Raw genomic sequence first — 22,774 nt, 5'->3', positions numbered from 1 at the left:
GATACCTCTTCATTAACATAGGGATAGCCTGATGTCCTCCTTTTATGTGTATATAGAGTCATACATATGTAAATATATCTCATTACTTAACCCAAATACTACTTTCATCTTGCAATAACCCTTAAACTGCTGAAAAATGAAGCATCAGAAAACACAGTATTAAGGTATATGGGGACATCACCAACTTACCATTTCAACATCTCAAATATAAAAATGTCACTTACCTTATGATGCAACAAATGGTACAAGTTGTAATGCACAATGTAATGTACAATAAAGTGCTATTGGGGAAAAAAAGTTGCTCAAGTAACCTGCCCCTTTCAACACACCTTTGCCTAGATGTGTGTTGATAGACATGTATCGCGCAGTTCCAGTTAAGCTTTTGTGCTCTCTGTAAGGTATGTGTTTTTTGGTTTCAGGATCAATGTATTCCTTGGCCAGTCCAAAATCTATAATGTGTATTACATGCTCTTTCTTATTGCCTTGTCGGCCAATCAAGAAGTTCTCTGGTTTGACATCTCGGTAAATGAGATTCTTTGAGTGTACATACTCCATTCGAGAAAGCTAAAAGAAAGAAAAAATAATAATGGAAATACCTTGAAATAAGCATGCCAGGGGAGGGAGAATCCAAAATACTTTTTTTGGGGATGTGATTTCACTATATAGCTTGACTGTCCTGGAACTCATAGAGATCTGCTTACCTCTGCCTCCCAAGTGCTGTCCTGGCCCAAAATATTTCTTCTAATTTTTTTTTTGTTTATTTACTTACTTACTTACTTACTGTGTGTGTACAAGTGCAGTCATAGGTGTGTGTGTGGCAGTCAGAAGATAACTTGTAGGAGTCAGGTCTTTCTGTGTGCATGCATGTATGTATGTGCATGTGTACATTCATGACCACATATATCATGGTCAGAAGATAAGTTGTAGGAGTCAGGTCTTTCTACCGTGTGGACCCGAGAGCTAACCTTAACTTGTCAGACTTGGTGGCAAGTCCTGTTGAGCCATTTCACTGGGCTCTCCCTCACATTCACTCCCCATTCCACCCACCCCAGTTTTATTCTTTCCTTCCCATTGTTCTGTGTCACTCTGCAGCCTAGGCTAGGTCTTGAGCTCTTGGACTTAAGCAATGTTCTTATTCGGGTCTTCTAAGTAGCTGCCACTATAGATATGCCACTGTCTCTGGCTCAGCATAAGGCTTCTGAAATTAAAATTAAAACATCTCTTGGCTGGGTGTGGTAGTACATGCTTTTAATCCAAGATGGATGGATATCTATAAGTTCAATGCCAACCTGATCTACATAAAAAAGTTCCAGGCCAGACAGAGATACAGAGTAAGACCTTGTCTCAAAAAACAACAACAACAACAACAACAACAAAGTCCACTCTTATTTATCTTCCACTTTACCCTCATAAACTAAGACTATATTTTAAGGTTTGTTTTGTGATTTTACTTATACATATGTGTGTGAGCCTTCTGAGTTTATATACACCAATTGTGTGCATGTTCCACAAGGCCAGAGACTATCAGATTCTCTGGAAATGGAGTTACAGGCAGTGTTGGCTGTCTGATGTAGGTACTGGGAACCAAATTCAGATTTTCTGCATGAGCAGTAACTGCTTTTAACTGCTGAGTCTATTTCCAACATGCCCCCACATCCAAATACTTTTTGTTACAAATATATAACAACTATTAAGATTAAGAGAAAAAAATGAGATGGTTCAATTTGGCTAAGATCGTAATATTTTTACTTTACATATTATAACTTGCAAATGTGCCCTCTGAGACAGGTGTCACTGCTACTTCACCTCCTACCCACACTTTCTATTGTTAGCTGCTCAGGACTCTTTAACAATCTTGTTATTACAGAAATAAAAAACTAGGGGACCAGTAAAATTGATGCTAGCCTGACATTAGACATCTGGCTGGCAACAGGAGGAGGATGCTCAGTATAGTGACCACAGCTCAAAGAAAGTAATTGTAACATTGTTTCAAATTTAATTAAACAATTCTATCTATAAAGCATTTCTACTTAGCATAAAAAGGAAGGCTTAAATTCTGGAGTCTGGTCAATTTTCAAGTATTTCCAAATTGGTATAGGATGATGGTAAGATCATCACTACTTCACATGAATTAAGAGGTACCTCAAGGCTGTGGAAGGGGGGTGGTCCACAACCACCCTAGCACTCAGGAGGCTGAAGCAAGAATATCTAAAGTTCAAAGCCAGTCTAACTAAATTGGTGAGATAATACCACAGAACAAAATAAAACAATGCAATATTCAAATTCTTCCCATGAAGGTCAAAAAGAAAAGAAAAGAAAAGAAAACAAAAACCAACTTCTGCTTAAGGTGGAACTAGTGTTTAATTTGGCTGCAAGCCTCTTGGCCAGCTCACAAGTATATAATATGCCACACGTCATATGGTATATTATCTATAAAATCTGTCACATGGCTTTGAATAAAGGCATGGCTAGTACCTTAAATCTTTTCTAGTCTCCACAGTGAAATAAAGAAGGCATGGTAAGAGCTCATGGCTGTGTGCCTACGACCTATAAATAAGATGCTGATTCAAGTACTTGCATTTGCACAGCTCCACCTATTCGTCCTCTTTCTCCCTAATGTAAATTCTATTTCTCCACTTCAGTTACAGGAATGGTTCTGCTTCAAGGTGCAAATTCTAAAAATAAAGCAAAGTGCAGATGCACTGACTTCTCTCAGTTAACCCTTTTATAGCCCTTTAAGTTGTGTGACTAAGAACCTACCTTAGTTGTTGTCTGGTGTCTTACATACTGGTCAAGAGGCTTTGTGGCCAAATTATACACAGGAACTGGCTAAAGCAGCAGCTACAACAACTCCTTTCAGACTAAATCCTTCTAGAATGCCATTAAGCCTGAAAAAACTAAGTCACCAGATGTCACTGCAGCTAATACATCACTAAGGGCCCTCATGGAGGTGGGTAAGGGGTCTATTTATCCTCTGGAACTGCACACCAACTTACCAACTGGATGGCTATCATTAACACCGTCTTCAAAGTAAACGTTCGGTCACAGAGGTCAAACAAGTCTTCCAAGCTAGGGCCGAGGAGTTCCAGCACCATGGCATTGTACTTCCCACATGGTCCAAAGTAATAAACCTGTGGGAGACCTTCACCTGAAAGCAGAAGGGTGAATGAGGTACAGAGTGAGAGACACAAAGCATAAGACGAATGCAATGAATGGAATATAAAGTGTAATCTATAAGATTTCAATTTCCTTTTACAGTCCCTCTTGGAAAAAATTAGACTGAGTGTAATGGCTTCAGTGGGAACTCTTACTGGGTGGAAAAGGCAGTCATTGCACAACATGTCCGAATAGGTAGTTATTTAATACCAGAGTGCCAAAGGCCTTTCCACTGCTGTATAAAAGAAAATGGTCCTAATCCATTATTGCTTCAGGGTGTAAACTATTCTTCCCAAAGGATGCCTGAAAGTGCACGGTCATAAAAGGTTCAAAGGAAGCCTCAAGAGCTCAAATCTAAGCTAACAAACCTTGTTACATTAGCTGGCTTCATTAGCACTCCCAGGGCTCACTGCTAAAGCCAAAAAAAAAAAAAAGAGTTGCTGCCCCATGGAGAATTCAGATTGAAGAGGGTAGGCCAAAGAGGTGCAGCCTGGCCCTAGGCCAGCACAACTGGCTTTCCTCTCACACAGAATCTCTGTAGGGATTTGTTTCTCTCAGCTAGAAGTCAACAGACACTTAGCATTTGTTGCTGTTAAGTAATTATGAAAGGAAAGGGAGAAACTAAAATCTCAAATGCTGCAGTTTTCCCAAATTTGAAATTCATAGATATGTAAAGCTAAAAATCCAGGTTTTCTCACCTAAACAGCAACTTGTGAATTAATTCCTCTTTATGGTGAATCATAAAAACAAGGTATTCGATAAGTGCTTATAAAATGACGCCATGAGAACAGTGGATACTTAGAAAGCTACAGACCTCATCTTATTTAGCACCAACATTCCCATCCCACAGGTACACAGGTACAGAAGTCTAGAATTATGTATGTTGTCCATTACTACAGCCCCTCCTTCAAAGTTTAACAGAATATAATTTTATCTATCTATTTACTTATTTTAGGGTTTTTTTTTTGTTTTGTTTTGTTTTGTTTTTTTGAGACAAGGTTTCCCTGTTTAGCCTTGGCTGTTTTGGAACTTGATCTGTAGACAAGGCTGGCCTTGAACTCAGAAATCTACCTGCCTCTGGCTCCAGAGTGTACCACCATGCCTGGCATCCATCTTTTTATTTTTTTAAAGAGTTATTTTTGGGACTGGGTTGATGGCTTAGCTGTTAAGGGGCTAGACTCACAACCCAAAAAAAAATTTTGTATGTATGTGTACATGTATGTATGCCATGTGTGTACTGGTGCCCATGGAGGCTAGAAGAGGGCATCAGATCCTCTGGAGCTTCAGTAACAGGTAATTATGAGATGAAGATGCTGGGATCTGAACTGCAGTCCTCCACAAGAGAAGGAAGAACTCTTTACGGTTGAACTGTCTTGTCTCTCTAGCCACCATTGTTTCTAATTTATATGGATGAAATACAGGCAGAAGCAGCACATACCTATCCTATACCTACAACATAATTATCCTTTTCCCCAAGGGAGGCCTTTTTTTTTTTGAAAAGATGTATTTATTTATTATACATAAGTACATTGTAGTTGTCTTCAGACACACCAAACGAGAGCATCAGATCCCATTACAGCTGGTTGTGAGCCACCATGTGGTTGCTGGGATTTGAACTCAGGACCTCTGGAAGAACAGTCAGTGCTCTTAACCATTGAGCCATCTCTCCAGCTGCAGGAAGGTCTTATATATATATCTTGAGATACTGTGACTCACTGCCACAAAGTGTACATGCTTAGCTTTTTCATGTACTTCATCAATCTATCTTGTGCCTCTTAGACCCCAAACCACTGGAGCATTCCAGTAATTTCTAGTAAGGTACTCCTGGCTCCTCCTACTTCTGGAGCTATTTTTATTCTGTCTTTAAACAGAAACAGGGTTGAAATTGAATTGTCTTTCCCCCCTCCTCCTGTTGTTCTGAAGTCATTTTTCAGTTAATTTTAAACATTTAATTGTAACAGTTGTTTCCAAGGAACCTTGCTGAGAAATTCAATGTAGAATATTCTACTGAAGAGATTAATTCCTTTTATCTTTCAAATACAATGATAGATGGAATTTGGGGATATACTTTAAATTTTATTTTCCTAACATTACTATTATTTTTTTCAAAGTTGGTTTTATCAGGATCTGTTGGCTGTTTTTTGGTGTGTGTGTGTGTGTGTGTGTGTGTATTTGTGCTGTGCAGTGCAGATGTATGTGTACATTTGTGTGTAGGCCAGAGTCAACCTTCGGTGTTGTTCCTGAGGTTACAAGGGTGCACCACTGTGCCTGGCTTTTTACATGGTTATAGGGTGGGGTGTTGAACTTTTGGTCTTAAATTTACCAACTGAGCTATCTCTCCAGTCCCCAGAACTTCTGATCATTGCAAAAAGCAACCTGCATAGTTACAATGATTACAGGAATCAATGTATGATTCCAAATGAGATGGAAGCAGAAATTTTTGGGTGTGGTGGTTCTATGAAGAAAAGCTCATTTAAATGGAAGGGAAATCTTACAGAACTCCAACGAGAAACACCAAGTACCTTTAGGATATAACACAGCAACAGGAATAAATGTAGTACACAAAAGAGTTTGGGGGCTGGAGAGATGGCTCAGCGGTTAAGAGCCCCAACTGCTCTTCCAGAGGTCCTGAGTTCAAATCCCAGCAACCACATGGTGGCTCACAACCAGCTGTAATGGGATCCGATGCCCTCTTCTGGTGTGTCTGAAGACAGCTACAGTGTACTTATAATAAATAAATAAATCTTTAAAAAAACAAAAGAGTTTGGTATTTGATGTCTGTGGACTCTCCATCCTTTTACATGCCCCCTCTACAAACCCTTTTGTTGAGATGTTGGGACTAAACCTTAGGTGAATGGTGTACCACTAACCTACGACTCTAGAGCTGTTTCCAGGGTTTTCTTAATCTAACTGAACTACAGGTATATGCTTTATTTAAAAAAAGAAAAACCAAAGCTAACCCTATTTAATAAAATCATTCTTCCTTTACTTGGTTGAATTCCCAAGTCTAGGCACATTATCCTCTTTTTAAATACTTAAATACTCCAAGTCAGGTCAGAGTGATTAGTTGCTTGTCTTCAACAACTTTCAATATCAAACCTAGGGGATCCTTGCCATAAATTTCCATATTTACTAAAAACTTACAAAAGCATTTTTGGATAATGTTTATAATTTGTAGCAATAATGTCAGTAATAAATTCTGTCTACAAATTTCATAGCGCGAGGAGCTCCTGTTTGCTGCATGTGAAACTTCGGAAGGCCTCAGTGTGCGTTGGGGGTGTTTGCAGGCTGAGCTATACGGCATTTCTACAGAGGTATGGGTTCCAAAATACTAGTGTAGAAAGACTTCAAGTCAATAGTCTTGAATCTAGTATTTGCTTCTCCTACTTATAGCAAATCCCTTTGCTGTTCATCAGATGGGTTTTTTTTTTTAATCTTTCCCAACACTGAAGAATTTAAACTAGTTTCTCTTTAAATATTAATTATGACTATAATTTCCTTTAGTTACCTTCTAGGCTCATCTTTGTAAAGCCACAAGATCAGTGTGAATTAAACTTAAGTTCCACATGGAGTAACAATTAAAATGTAAGCTACCAGTGTCATGCAACTAGAACAATGTTTACCTGAAACATGTCTAAAACTTAAGACAGAAGCAGATGACGTGGCTTTACTTCACAGCTGCAGAATTAAAATTTCTAGGAGCAGAGCAGAAGCAAACAGCGCTCTGTAGGTGTTATGCAGTCCCAACTGGAAAGTGCCGCTGGGCAGGAGAAATATGAGGCATTGCTTTGTTTTATGACTAGTATATTACCAGGACTCAGAGAACATTATTTGTCTATTCATCTGAGACCATGTCCTCATTATAAACAGTTCAGACTGGCCTCAAACTTGCTATCTTCCTGCCTTAACATCCAGACTGTTGGCATTGCAGGTATGTCACCAAATCCAGCTTGGACACAATACCTTTTAAAGGAAATAATTTAAAGGTCATTTAACAGATTTCCTAGTGATGAGAACAGCCTTCTATCCCAAGTTTTTTTTTTTTTAGGTTATTATAAGAAAAAGACTACCAAGTAGGAAAGTGTCTTCAGGAGATGTAGTTGTAATTAAATAGAACTGTCTGTACAGAGAGTTGCCTGTTTAAATGCTATTCCATGCCTGTGTATTTTGCATGGCTACCCATATAGTAGCAGCAGACCTCCACAACTCTTTGTATAGAGATTACCATACAATAATGTTTTACCCACCTCTGGGATGAATACAAGTGAAAATTCTGAATCTTTCATTCTTTTGTAGAGCAATCTCCAATTTACTGCTTAATATAATTTAAATTAACATTATGTTGTAGAATTCTCTAATAAAATTGGGAGTAAATGCAATACAAGCTATATATATGACAAAGAAGGCTCTTCTTGTGAAGAATTATGAGAGCATGGATGGCAAAGCTGAGCAAAGGAAATATGCACCAGATTCTGTGATTACGCCATATCAGAAACTAAGGTAGTTTTATAAACACTCACTACTTCTCTCTCTCTCTTTCTGAGGGGTGCAGGTTTCACTGTAACCTAGGTTAACAAATTCACTCTAGCCTGGGCTGACCTTGAACTTGAAATAATCCTATTTCTGTCTCTCTAGTACTAGGATGTCAGGCTTAAAAACCACCATATTGAGCTAGCTTTATAATCTTTTATCTGCTCTGGAAATAATGCATTCATAAGTGAGGCCTCCCATTAAATCAGCCAAAGGAAAAGGAACAGTTTAATCACAGGTTAAACCCTCCTCAAACCTAAAGTGCAAGATTATAGCACATCATCCTGACTATTTTTCCAGAAATAGCCTTTCCATTTAGCAATGGCATTTTCTTGTAAATCTTGTAAGCCATATGTCTCACACATATATCAAGTTGTATACCACAGGAAGTAAGGTTACAACACCACAACTAATTATCATGAATTTAATTTGGGTTAAAACAGCCATACCAACATTAATTGCTTATTTAGCATTCAAGCTGCTGCTACGTAAAAAGATTCCACAATGGACTATAAACAGTAACTAAACAGAGAGTTTAAATGTATATCAGGCTGAGAACTGAAATAAAACAACCAGAAAGCTTTGGTAGTTTGTTTCTACTATTACCTAATAATTGTTATTTAAAGTTGTCTAACTGTGAGGTAAACTCTATCTACAATAAAATATGGATATATAACTAGTACTTACATTAAAACTTTAACCTAGGTATGGTGGCTCATATCTATAGTTCCACCTATTCAAAGCTGGAGATGAGAGGACTGCTCTGAGTTTGGTCACTACAGGCTACAGTTTTGTTTAAAAAACAAACAGGTGGGAGTACCTGTGGAAGCGTGAGAATGAGTTCATATGCCCAGCATAGTTTCTGGGACGTAGGGAACAATGTAGTTTTATTTATATATATTGGGTGGCGGGGTAGATGTTGGTAGTTTCATTGTAGTCTAGACTAATGGGAAATCCACTTAGTAGCCCAGGCTGGCCTCAAACTTACAGTAACCACAGCTTCATCAAGGATAAAGATAGGATTGCTGGGGCTGCCATTAGTTCAAGGTTCAGTAAAAATGCCCTCCTTAAGGGATAAAAAGACCGCCTTGGGGTTTTGATTGTTGTTAGGTTTTTTTTTTTCTTTTGTTTTTGTTTTTGTTGAGATAGTCTCTAATGTAGCTCTGGACATCCTTGAACTTGCTATAGAGACCAAGCTAGCCTTGAACTCACAGAGATCCACCAGACTCTGCCTCCCTAGTGTTGGGATTAAAGGCATGCATCATTATACCCAGACTAAGGCTTTGTTTTTTATTTTAAATAAAGACTTACATTCTTTTAATTCTGTGTGTGGGTGAGGGTATCATCCTTTGGAGTTGGAGTTATGAGCATTTTGATGAGAACTAAACTCAGAAACACTGAAAGAGCTGTATATGTGCTAAACTACTGAGCCAGCTCTCCAGTCCTGTGATGGAATTATAAAGACAGAATAGCTATTGAATTTCCAAGAGTGTTCTGAAAGCTAAGGGATGCTGATTCTTAACACACATGTGAACAATAACAACTAAATTCATGACAATTCTAGGGAACACTTGGAAGAAATAAAAGAGGGAAAGATGAGGCTACCCAAATACCAGCAACATGTCAATTTATCGTCCTGACAAAACACGCCAAATTCCTATTAGATTGTCTCTGTTTATGTATGTCTTCTCTGTAAACAGAAGATTAACTGCAGGCAGTAACTACTGAATGTTAATAGTATTTTTGTGTTAGTATCTAGCACTGGTCCAGACATTTAGCTGATTTGAAGAAAGAGGACTAATTAACAAATGCCATGTGATGAAAAATATCAGGAATTTCTACATGGAATGCATGCTTACCCAAGATGCTAAAATGCACATACACACAAAAAGCAAAGCAAACTTGGCAGATTTTAAATATATATGGAGTGAAAACTAAATGAACCCCTAAGATTATTTAAATCTCCTTGAAATAAAATGGGAGTTTTCTGAAAGTGACTCAAGGTTGCAATCTTTCACATTGGCTTTCTCCTTCCATGAAGGCTGTTCACAGCTTACTCTGTGCGACTCTCTTCGCTTTAGCTAAGAGCACTAAAGGCTACACTCAACAATGTTTACTCTCTTATACCTGCACAGTGCAGTACCGATGACCTCCAACCTCAGCAATTAGGGAGACTGAAGAACAAGGATCATAGGTTCAAAGTCATTTTAAACACAATTAAGGCTCTGAAAAAAATCAACAACCAATTGAACAATAACAACAACAAAACATAACAGCCATACCGTTGGCACAGACTATCTGAGCTGTTTAAATGCAAAGGAAATTTGATCCCCACCACCACCACCTTGCTTCTATCCATTTACAGATAAACACAATACTTTGGCCATGCTTAGTTTCTTACCCCACTGGCATCTCACTCATCCCTGAGCAACTCTATGAAATAATGTGACCATGTGATGATACCTTAACAGTGGTGCTCATGGAGATGTTACTAAAGGACAAAGGTACGGGTAGAATATACATACAGCATTCATACATAAGCTGGGCAAGGGGATAGTTAATTTCCAAGATAGCCTATGATTTCATCACATCATTAAAAATAGTGTATAATGTAATGTGTAATTTAAAACTGTAGAAGATCTCACTTCTGAAAACCCCACCCTCACCCCCACCCCCTCTCTCTGTACTGGAGAATCTATGCTAGGCTAGTATTTTCCCTTACTGAGGTAAGATCCAGCATTCATTTTTGGGCATTTATATAAACAAGTCTTGAATGTAAATTCTTTGAAGATGAAATAACGAGTCAAAGAGTACACATACTTTAACATTTTGCACATGTGTCAGCTTCAAGTCATTGTTAAAAAAAAGTCTGAGAAAAACAACTTAAAAAGGGAAAATGTTTACTTTGTTTTAGAGGTTCCATCCCACAGTCACTAGGCCCAGTGTGTCTGAAGCTTGGCAAAGCATCGCTGCAGAAGCATGCTGCTCACATTACTACAGCCAGGAAGTGATGACAGGGCAACATTAAGTGTCCCAATAACACCTTTCACATGTGCTTTCTCACAAGGTTCTGCCACCTTCCAACAGCACCATAAGCTGGTGTCGAAGCCACTAAAACACAAGCTTGGTGGGATACTTCAGATGTGAATGTTAACAGTCTGCAAACAATGCTGCTGGAGTACTAAGTCCTCTTCGTTCTGTTCTTGTCCTGGGCCTACATTCAACAGTTACTGCCATGGTCCCATTACTAGGGGATCTAAGCTTGAGGGGTACCTACTGTACACATGCTTGTAATACTACCTTTTATACTCAGTCATAAGTGTGTGAAAGAGTATTTTGTCCACGACCATAAAGAATTAATTATTCCTGTCTGAAGGAACTGCAGGGACAAAAATGGAGAAGAGACTGAGGGAAAGGAGGTCCAGGGACCAGCCCAACTTGGGATCCATCTCAAGGGGGAGCTCCAAGTCCTGACACTATTACTTATTCCATGGTGTGCTTACCTCTGAGAGGTCTAACCAGCAACTGACTGAGCCAGACACAGATACTTACACCCAGCCACTGAACAAGCCAGGAATCCCTGAGGTTGAACTAGGGAAAGGCTGGAAGAAGCTGACGAGGAGAGCGACCTCTCAGAAAGACCAGCAGCCTCAACTAACTTGGGACCCCTGAAATCTCTCTGATATTGAGCCACCAACTAGGCAGCATACAGGCCCCCAACACATATACAGAAGAGGATGCCTGGTCTGGCCTTAGTGAGGGGAGATGCACCTAACCCTTGATAGACTTGAGGCCCCAGGGAGTAAGGAGATCCTCTTGGAGTTGGGGTTTGGGGAGAAGGGAATGGGATGAGAAACTGTCAGAGGGTAGACTGGGAGTGGAATAATGACTGGACTATAAAAATAAAATTAAAGATAATTTTTTAAAAAATAGTAGTTTGTCTTTTTATTTAATGTATCACTGATAATTCAAAACCAGGAGACTCCTTCTTGCACTAGTTGTTTAATATCACACAGGAAATTTCCTTCATGGTATTGTGTAAGACTACTATAAACAATGCTATAGAATTTATATAGACTTTCAATTAATCCTATCGGCTATGTAAGAGTATTTTTATTTATCTTTAATAGATAACTGATCTGAAGTAACTTGCTCAAGCTGAGCAAGTCCTAAATCCAGACTTCTGCCTCTACATTTTGGTCTTAGGCTTCTGCTACATCATATTTACTTACCTGTGATCTAAATTCATAGACTTAATGGCATGAACTCTGGGTCATATACCTTGACAGGATCCAAACCTATTTTTTCACTACCATACAAATATATAAGTATAAGAGCCCAAATGACAGTTAAAAAAATCTGATGATTAGGTTGACAGATTTGGTTGATAGATTATTAATGTGAATGATTAAGAAAAATATTTGTGTAACGGATACACAGCTAAGATTTGGAAAAGCTCTAAACGTTGCTTTAAAAACAGAACTTTTTGGTTGGATATGGTGGTGCATGCCTCTAATCTCAGCAAGCAGACTTTTTGTATATCCTAGGCCACCCTGGTCTACATGGTAAGTACAGGTCAGCCAGGAGCACACAGTAACACTCTGTTTCAACAAAACCAACCAAATACACAAATCCTAATAAGGAATCAATTTTCAGATTAAGCCTAAAAATTAAATATATCATGTAGAACTTAAGAAAACAACTTGGCATATATTTAGAATAATATAGAAAATATAAAAGGCAGATTAAGAATGTTTTTATTCCCTGTGGGCCCATATTACAAAATGTTCCAAGAAGTATCCTAACAAGCCCATATAATGTAGATGCGGCTGCAGTCACCAAAACTCACGGCAAAATTTGGGTGTCATAAAAACTCACAGTAAAATCTGGGTGTCAGCTGCAGCAGTATTAGAAGTTGGGCTTTTAGGAGAAACTGATGGTTTTTGCATAAGAATGCATAAGGAATGGAATACAGTTCCCTGAGGAGCCATTTTCAGTATCTTCAAATCAGCCTGTTAAATGCGTATAGGAATTTAAAAGACAACTTGGCACAGTTGCACGAGAACGTGCTGCTTCTAATCTCCAAATCCATGTCTGATAACTACTTTATTCCTTCATCGAACATCACCAGAGAGAAAAAAGTAAACAGTAAAGGACAGTTGCCATAACAGAAGGGTTGGGAGCACAGTACAGGTAAGGGCGGTTGGAGTCGTGGAGGATGAGCACGCTGACTAGGCTGGACAGGCTAGGAAAGCATGTAGGGAGCCTGAGAAAGTACAGTGGCAGAAGCGAGGCAATAAGCAGACAGCTCTTTGGAAGCTAGGAAGCTTCCCAACCTTTTGCTTTTAGAGTTTTCTTTCTTTTTTAAACATTATTTTGTGTGTATGGGTATTTCACCTTCATGTATGTATGTGCACCATGTATGTGCCTGGTGCTTTTAGAGGTCAGAACAGAGAGCTGGATTACTACAAACTGGAGTAACAAATGGCTGTGAATCACAATTTTGTGTTGGGAATCAAACCCAGGTCCTCCACGAGAGCAGCAAGTTCTATTAACTGCCAAGCCATGTCTCCAGCTCTTCTCAGAGTTTTCTTGAATCCTGGAGTACCTACTAAACAATTTCTTTAAAAGTAATGGTAGACTGGGGATAGAGAGATGGCTCAGTAGTTAAGAGTACTTGTTGCTCTTCCAAAGGACTGAGGTTTGATTCCCAGCATCCACATGGAGGTTAAGATGTGAGACTGGCTTCATGCTTCCTAGACACTCATGTGGTGCCTAGAACACACATATGCAGGCAAAGGACCCATATACACAAAGTGAAAAGAGACAATTTAAGCTGGGCATAATGGCATGTGTCTTTAATTTCAGCAGTGAGGAGGCAGAGGCAAGTAGGGCATCTATGAGTTAGAGGCCAGGCTGGCCATCAAAAAGATTCCTGGGCCAGCAAAGACTACATAGTGAGAACACGTCTCAAAACAAACAAGCAAATACATAAAAACCAGAAAGAGAAAGAAGGAAAAAACGATGGTAGAGGTCATTGGTAAAGCAGCAGCTAAGCAAATAGAAAGTAAGTAACCATACCCATGTCTCAGTGTAACTTCAATACTATTTTCACAGGAAATAGTTCTTCTCCATTAAAAATATTTTTAAGGGTGGTGGGAGTGGGGGTGGGTGGGGACCTGGGTGATAAAATGCTTATTTATTCAAAGTCATAGTTTAAAATACATTTTTTGAGACAGTTTCGTGTAGCTCAGACTGGTCTTAAACTCATCATGTAGCTGAGGACAACAACCATGAACTTCTGTTCCTCCAACCTCTACCTTCTAAGTGCTGTGATTATAGTTGTGAACTACCACATGACAATGGAGCCACGAATTTTGCTTTAGAATTTCTTAGGAGCCACATTTTAAAAATAAATGTGTGAAATTAAATGTAACAATATATTATACTTATCTAATATCTAAATTGTCATTTAAATTCTCTTTGTATGAGTGTTTTGCCTGCATGTATAGCTCTTTTAGAAGACCAAACAGTGTTCTTTTTTTTTTTTTTTTTTTGGTTCTTTTTTTCGGAGCTGGGGACCGAACCCAGGGCCTTGCGCTTCCTAGGTAAGCGCTCTACCACTGAGCTAAATCCCCAGCCCCCCAAACAGTGTTCTTAACTGCTGAGCTAGTTGTCTAATCTTATAGAATCATTTTTTAAAAAAAAAAGATTTATTTATTTTATTTATATGAGTACACTGTAGCTATCTTCAGACACACAACAGAAGAGGGCATCGGATCTCATTATAGATGGTTGTGAGCCACCATGTGGTTGCTGGGAATTGAACTCAGGACCTCTGGAAGAGCAGTCAATGCTTTTAACCACTGAGCCATCTCTCCCACCCATAGAATCAAATTTTAAATTACATTTTAAACTTTTTTTAGGGGTAGAGCAAAATGTTTGAAATTAAATATGTAGTTTACATTTACACTTAAGTTAAAGGGCTTCAGTTCTTAATGTAGTTATGACAGACAGAAGTGAGGCTGGAGAAAGAGTAGGAAGGAAGTTCTATTTTTTTTTTTTTTTTTTCAGAGCTGGGGACCGAACCCAGGGCCTTGTGCTTGCTAGGCAAGCGCTCTACCACTGAGCTAAATCCCCAACCCCTCAGGGATGTTTTTTGTTTTTGTTTTTTCTTTTCTTTTTTTTCGGAGCTGGGGACCGAACCCAGGGCCTTGCGCTTGCTAGGCAAGAAGTTCTATTCTTAGTATTTGGCATGACCCAAGCACACATAACTTTCTCCTTCCTCCCAACTAAACCTAAGTCTGCTCCTCTGGAGCTAGTCACAAGTTGTTTTCTTTTTACAAGCTTGGTGCTATGCCCACCTTGCATATATACGGTATGCCCAGAACTTATAACCTACATAATCTAAGTAGGATGCCCAATAAAAACCACTTCAGTGAATGTGGACACATGCTGGTTACAGTAATACAGGTGTGTAGTCTTAGCACACAGTATGTGGGAGGTAAAGGCAGGAAGATTCAGTTTTAGGTCAGCCTGGGTTTTGACACCAAGTCTTAAGCACACCAAAAGCAAGTAAAACTATATAGACAAATACTTGCCTTGGGACTTTGGCTTATCTTGTATTTAGAACCCTTTTCTTACACTTCTATTTTAACATACTTGTTAAAACAGTAGATTTTTGTTAGTGAAAACACCATTTCCAAGCTGGTTGGTGGTAGTGCATGTCTTTAATTCCAGCACTGGAGGTTGCGGAAGAGGCAAGCAGATCTCTTTGAGTTCAAGGCAGCCTGGTCCACAGAGTGAGTTCCAGGACAGCCAGGGATATACAGAAAATACCTGACTTGGAAAAACAAAAGCAAAAACAAAAAACAAAACAAACCAACAAAGAAAAGATCATTCCTTAGATTATTATTAGTTAGCAGAACAAGATATCCTTTAGGCCAATCAGGGAGGATGAGTTAAAGTGATAAGAACTAAAAAGTAACAGTTAAAACACTTGTTAGGCTGTTCAAAGTTCAAAAATGTAGAGGGGAAGAGCTGACAAACTTTCTTAGTGGATGGAGTATAAGTAATTAAGAATTACAAAAAGAAAAACAGGAGTCTAGCATGACTGTCCTCTGAGAGGCCCAACAAGCAGCTGACTGAGACAGACACAGACACTTATGCCCAACCATTGAACAGAATCTGGGAACCCTTGTGGTTGAATTAGGGAAAGGCTGGAAGGAGCTGAAAAGGAGGGCAACCCCATAGGAAGACCAGCAGTCTCAACTATCCCGGACCCCTGAGGTCTCTCAGACACTGAGCCACCAACCAGGCAGCATACACCAGCTGGTCCAAGGCCCCCAACACATATTCAGAAGAGGATGCTTGGTATGGTCTCAGTGAGAGAAGATGCACCTAACCCTTGAGAAACTTGAGGCCCCAGAGAGTGGGGAGGCCTGGCAAGGAGTAGGGTAGCGTTGAGGGGGGGGTGGGGGGGTGGAACAGCATCCTCTTGGAGTTAGGATGTACAGAATGGGATGAAGAACTGTGGGAGGGAGGACCAGGAAGGGGCAACAACTAGACTGTAAACAAAATAAAAATAACAACAACAACAAAAACCCCAACCAACCAAACCAAAGAAAATGACAATGTATGATGACCAATGTTAAAAATGCAACTTCTGTTGTTTCTTCTAAAGCATTCTTATAAATTTGTATTCTAAAACTATTAGTAAACTGCAATTTTGATAGTGGGTGGAAGGGATATTGATCTTATGCAATCTTTTAAAACAAACAAACAAACGAACAAACAAACAAACAGATTCTTACTTTCCCTTTGGCTGTCCTAGAATTCTCTGAGTAGACCAAGCTGGCTTTGAACTCAGAGATCTGCCTGCTTTTGCCTTCTGAGCATTGTACAGGTGTGCACTACTTGACTTTATACAATCCGTTACTGGAACAGAAAGAAAATATTCTCTTACCAATTGTGATGGTTTGTATATGCTCAGCCTGGGGTATGGCCCTGTTGTATTAGGTGTGTCATTGGAGTAACTGCCTGGAAGTTAATATTCTCAGGTGAAGATGTAGCAATCTTAGCTCCTCCTGTACCTTGCCTGCCATGTTCCTGCCTTGATGATACTGGACTGAACTTCTGAACCTGTAAGCCAGACCCAATTAAATGTTGTCCTTTATAGGACTTGCCTTGCCTTGGTCATGGTGTCTGTTCACAGCAGTTAAACCCTAACTAAGAAACCAAAAATACAGATTTTTTGTTCCACAGTACTTGATAGCTTTTAGGATATTAAATATTAGCTCCCCTCTAAATGATTAACCTTGATGTATTATGATAAAGATGTGGAGTGCCTGACAATCACTGAACTTACTCTAGCCTTTAGTTTGGAATAAAACTTGCCCTAGTCTAAATGTCAAACAAGTATCCTCTGTCCATAGCAGTGGCTCTCAACCCATGGGTCATGAACTCATTGGAGGCTGAATGATACTCTCAGAGGGGTCACTGAAGACCACATGAAAACACAGATATTTACATTATAATTTATAACAATAGCAAAATTAAAGTTATAAAGTAGCAATAAAAATTGGCTGGGGGGTCACCACAATATAAGGAATGTATTAAAGGGTCTCAAAATTAGGAAGGTTGAGAACCATTGGTCCAAGAGTAGTCACTATGTCCTAGTCAAGGCCCAAAGGATGGCTTTGAGACCAAGGAAAAAAACTCATAGGCAAGCAGTAAGAAAGATGATGTTAAGACAAAACAATATCAACACACACAACTTAGTGTTACAGGGCAAAAAGTTGCACTAGAACCTTAACCACTGTGTGTATCTGAAAAAAATGAGGTCCCCATAGCAGGTTATGGTGGCCATCTCTCTCTTCTAAATCTTTGCCTATGTAAACATAGTAACAATTTTCTGAAACTAACCACAACCCTCCAGTACAGTCACCTTATACATAAGTTAGTTGGGCTTGGACTGGAGAGGTGGCTCAGTAGTTAAGAGCACTGATTGCTCTTCCAGAGGTCCTGAGTTCAAATCCCAGCAAACATATGGTGTCTCACAAGCATCTGTAATGGGATCTGATGCCCTCTTCTGGTGTGTCTGAATAAATAAATAAATAAATAAATCTTTAAAAAAAAGAAAAAGAAAATATTTTTAAAAAAAGGTGGGCTGATTTCCAGAACTAGACTTTCTCTTTGGAATGTAAAAGACGAATTTCAAGTAACAAAAACTGTCTTCACACTAAGCAAACACCTTCAGCTGGTCTGCTCTTTGCAAAAATTAACACACTGCAAGGGTGTTAGTACCCTGTGTCTCTGTGAGTTATACACAGTTCAACACTTTCATAACACTCTACTGCAACTGAAAAACTAACTATCCAAAATGTGTAAAAAGTGGTTTTCTTTTCTTGTAAGAAAGATCTTACAAATCTCTTTTTACTTTGTAATTTTACAAGTAAAGGAAATTACAAAACCCAGAGTGGCTTTTTATACCTTCCTCTTTTACAAAACATAATTAAACTTAAAAGTTTAAAAATTATTTATTTGCATATGCGTGCCATGACCCTTATGTGAAGGACAGAGGACAATTTTAGAGTTCTATCCTTTCACTAAGGGCTTTGGGACTGAACTCAGAAGGCAAGCTTGCACAGGAAGCATGTTTACCTGCTGAGCCTTCTCTGCTGCTCATCTTTCTCTTTTTTAATCCCCCTTAAGACAGTATTTGAAGGTACACCACCTGAGTCATGGTATTGTAGGTATGTGCCACCACGTCAGACTCTTGAGTACTGAGGTGAAGGGCAGGGCCAGCTGTGGTTGAGTCCGGAAGAGGAGCACGTCTCTTACAGCACTATACATAGGAAGAGGAGCACGTCTCTTACAGCACTATACATAGGAAGAGGAGCATGTCTCTTACAGCACTATCCGTAGAAAGAGGAGCACGTCTCTTACAGCACTATACATAACTTGTTTTGCTCCTACTCTACCACACAGTAGAGTTAATGAGGAGACCCCAGTATAAAGGAGTCTGTCACAGTTGTAATGTTGTGGATGATTTACTTTCCTACAGTTATCTACACGGCTCACACCTGATAGCTGCTAGTGCAATTGCATACCCCGACACTCTCATAATGTTTTAAGTTTATAATTTGTATACTGGGCACACTCACAGCTGTCCTGAACCTCCAGATTGACAAGCCACATCCCTATACAGTCACAGAATTCATCCTAATTCCAGGGTTGGGTCCCAGATACCAGTGATTTTCTTTGGCCGACTAACAGAGGCTATTGTTACGTTGTTTCATTCCTGAGACAGCAGGTGGGAATTCAGAGTACTACTATTTTAAAAAATCTAGACTTTGCATTAGACCATTTTATTAATTTTGTTTGTTTTGATACAGCATCTCAACTACATAACTGTAGTTTGTCTTAAATTTACTATGTATCCTTGAACTCAGAGATCTGTCAGCCTCTGCTTCCCCACAGTTAAGTCGTGTGCAATCATACCTAGCCAAATTAATTTATCTTTAATTTCATTTTATTTTACATATAACTGTTTTGCTAGCATGTATACCTATACATCATGTACATGTAATGCCCTTGGAGGCAGGAAGAGGGCACTGGATCACCTGGATTGGAGTTATAGGTTGGGGGCCACCTGGCATGGGTCTTGAAAACTGGATTTGGGTGATCTGGAAGAGTAGACTGTACTCTGCTAAGCCATATCTCCAGCCCCATTTTAGACTATTTTAACTCAACAAAACAACTTGTAAAAATTCTGGGATTTAACTCAGAAACAACCTCAATTAAGCTTTCAATGATTCCAATTCTAAAAGATCTGATAATTCACCTGACTGGAAAGCATTCCTGTAGGTATGCAGTGCATATACATATGCTCAGAGGCACACAAATGAAAATAAGTATTTTAAAAATAGAAAACAAATATTAGTACCAAATAAATGATTTATAACTTTTTTTTTTCTTTTTTCTTTTTTTTTTTTTTTTGGTTCTTTTTTTCGGAGCTGGGGACCGAACCCAGGGCCTTGCGCTTCCTAGGTAAGCGCTCTACCACTGAGCTAAATCCCCAGCCCGATTTATAACTTTTTAAGCTTAGTAAATAAAATAACCCTATGGGCTGATTTAAATATTTATTATTATTGTTGTTGCTGTTGTTTGTTTTTCTTTTTCTTTTTTTTTTTTTTCCGGAGCTGGGGACTGAACCCAGGGCCTTGCACTCGCTAGGCAAGCGCTCTACCGCTGAGCTAAATCCCCAACCCCGTTGTTTGTTTTTCAAGACAGGATTTCTCTGTGCAGTCCTAGCTGTCTTGAACTCACTCTGTAGACCAGACTGGCCTTGAACTCTGAGATCCTCCTGCCTCTGCTGCCAGAGTGCTGGGATTAAAAGCATGCACCATGACTGCTCTGGCTTGATTTTAATTTTAGTTTTCCTTATTTCTGGGCTCGTGATTCACACCTGAGACTCCAGTACTTGGAACATGGGGCCAAGATAATAAGGAATTCAAAGTTAGCCTGGACTATCTGAAACCCTATTTCAAAATAATAATTATATACATAAATAAATATAAGGGGCTAGAGAAGTAACTCTGTGGGTAAAGTGGTTACTATTAAAGGATAAGAATCTGAATTTGGATCTCTAGCATCCACATAAATACTAGGTGGGTATGGTATCTGTGTTCAATCCCAGCCCTTAGGAGGGACATGTACACTTTAAAAATAAAATAAAAGAACCAGAGAAAATTTAAAGTCTTCCTTCTTAAGATACCCAAGTGAGTGGTGGTAGAACATGCCTTTAATTTCCAGTACTCAGGAGGCAAAGGCAGGAACTCTGTGACTTCAAAACCAGCCTGGTCTATACAGCAAGCTCCCAGGACAGCCAGGGCTACACAGAGAAGCCCTAATATTTCACAGTCACAGGCCTGTGATGAGTAATAGCAAAGCACTGGTGAGCACAATGCTGACCACGTGGTTGCTCCTTCCATGCCTCTGATAAGAAAGGGTTTGTCTATAAGGCTGCACAACACCTTTATTCTGAACACAGTAGCATATGTGCTTTGGCTTCTCACACCTAGCTACTAAAGAATCACAACTGCTTATGCTTAACACATTTATGGTAGACAGATCTCTGAGTCTGAGGCTAGCCTAGTGAGTTCCAGGATAGCCAGGGCTGCGCGGAGAAACCCTGTCTCATCCACAACCCCACACATAAGATATTTACATTACAATGCATAACCGTACAAAATTACAGTTATGAAATAGCAATGAAATAATTCTACGGTTGGATCACCACAACATGAAGAACTGTATTAAAGGGTTGTTGCATTAGGAAGGTTGAGAAGCACTGCTCTGCTCTAGAGTAAATTCAAATATCACCAAAGTTCTCCTCATCTTGGAAATGTCTGCTACTTAGTTAAGACAAGAATATTAAGACAACATGAACTCCAGTGAAGAATGGTGGATAAAGCTAGGCAGAGCTGTTCACTTGCCACCCCAATACATAGGAGGTTGACAGAAAGATTTCCAGTTCAAGAACAGCCTGAGATACAGAGAAAAGTTCAAGGCTAGCCTGGGATACACAGTAAGACACTGTCAAAACCAATCTACCATAACCAAAGAAAGAAAGAAAGAAAGAAAGAAAGAAAGAAAGAAAGAAAGAAAGAAAGAAAGGGGAAAAGAAAGAAAGAAAGAAAGAAAGAAAGAAAGAAAGAAAGAAGGAAGGAGGAAGGGAGGGAGGGAAGAGAAAAAGAGGGAAGGGGAGAGGACAAGAGAACGAGGATGGAGAGATGGTCCAGCAGTTTAGAGTACTGTCTGCTCTTTCAGAAGACCCACGCTAGATTCCCAACACTTACATAGCAGCCTACAAACTGTCAGTAACTCCACTTCCCAGAAACTTGACACCTTTTTCTGGCACCAGGCATGTACAAGGTATATACATATACATGCAGGTAAAACAACCATACACATAAAATTAATCCTGGAAAAGAAAAAAGACAATATGCAAGCTAAGAGAGAGAGAGAGAGAGAGAGAGAGAGAGAGAGAGAGAGAGAGAGAGAGAGAGAGAGAGAAACTACCACTGGATTTCACAGAAAATGAAGATAACCCTGCAAAGATGGCTCAGTGGAAAAAAGTACTTGTCTGTAACTCTAGCAATAGGGAACTCACTGGCTAGTTAGCCTGACAAAAATGGTGAGGTTTACTGAGATAGTATAAAAAAAAAAATAAGGTGAAGAGCAATAAAGGAAGACATAAAACACCATCAAGTCTCTCTGTCTCTGTCTCTGTCTCTCTCTCTCTCACACACACACACACTCACACACACGGCATGTAGATGTAACTTTCAGATGACGCTGGGATAAAAAGCACTAACAGTCTTCAGACAGTGAGTTGGACATGGAAAAGTAGCATTCAATTTAGTTTTGGAGACTAAGGCACTGTTTCCGAGGGTAAGAATGATATCTGGAAGACCCACTATATGTGAACATCCAATGCAACGACTGATGTAGAAAGGGGTGGAAGTGGCAGAGCAGGAAGGAGTGAAGGAACAACATCCCTCCTATTCTCACTGGTAGCAATGACCCACACACACCTCAGGGCTGCCTTAAGCAATATGCAATTCTTGAAACCCCCACTTCCTCTTCTGCTTTCTGTGTAACATTTCTTTACAGAGAATATCCAAACCTCTAGACTGCAGTGTTTATGAAGAGCATAAATCCAACGGCACAGATTTTATTCTCATATAAAGAATTTTCCCCAGAGATGAACTCAGGGCCTTGCACATATCAGGTATTTGCTCTACCACCGACCTGTATGTTAGCTTTGTTTAGTGTTTTCAGGTGCTGTGGCCTTAAAACTGTTGGGTTCAAGTGATCCTTCTATCTTAGACTCCCATATTGCTAGGCTGAAAGATATGCACCACTGTGTGTGGCTTTATATTAAAAAGATAAGAATGGCCTGCTATGGTGGCTTTATCTGGAAGGACTTACAGAAGAAATATTGGAAATTGGCCTGGTCACTTGCCCAGGCTGCTCAAACATCTGCTCGTTTGGATCAGGCATATTTTAACCTATGTGATAG

The 22,774-nt window shown here is 39.4% G+C and overlaps 1 protein-coding gene across 17 annotated transcripts in view; it reads right to left on the bottom strand.

The window, feature by feature from the left end:
* The window catches only part of Csnk1g1 (casein kinase 1, gamma 1), a 137,589-nt gene that overhangs the window by 41,017 nt on the left and 73,798 nt on the right, over positions 1–22,774 (bottom strand). For all 17 annotated transcript variants that reach the window (XM_017595886.3, XM_008766332.4, XM_017595891.3 and 14 more), the window contains 2 exons: positions 2,997–3,148; positions 330–564 (listed from right to left, as the gene is read on the bottom strand). In XM_017595886.3, coding sequence (XP_017451375.1) covers positions 330–564; positions 2,997–3,148 — 387 coding nt within the window. The remainder of the gene's footprint in view (positions 1–329; positions 565–2,996; positions 3,149–22,774) is intronic.

Source organism: Rattus norvegicus, chromosome 8 (genome assembly GCF_036323735.1).
Source record: "Rattus norvegicus strain BN/NHsdMcwi chromosome 8, GRCr8, whole genome shotgun sequence".
Lineage (NCBI taxonomy): Eukaryota > Metazoa > Chordata > Mammalia > Rodentia > Muridae > Rattus > Rattus norvegicus.
The sequence above is the reverse complement of the archived record's forward strand: the minus strand, read 5'-3'. Positions and strand labels throughout refer to the sequence as shown.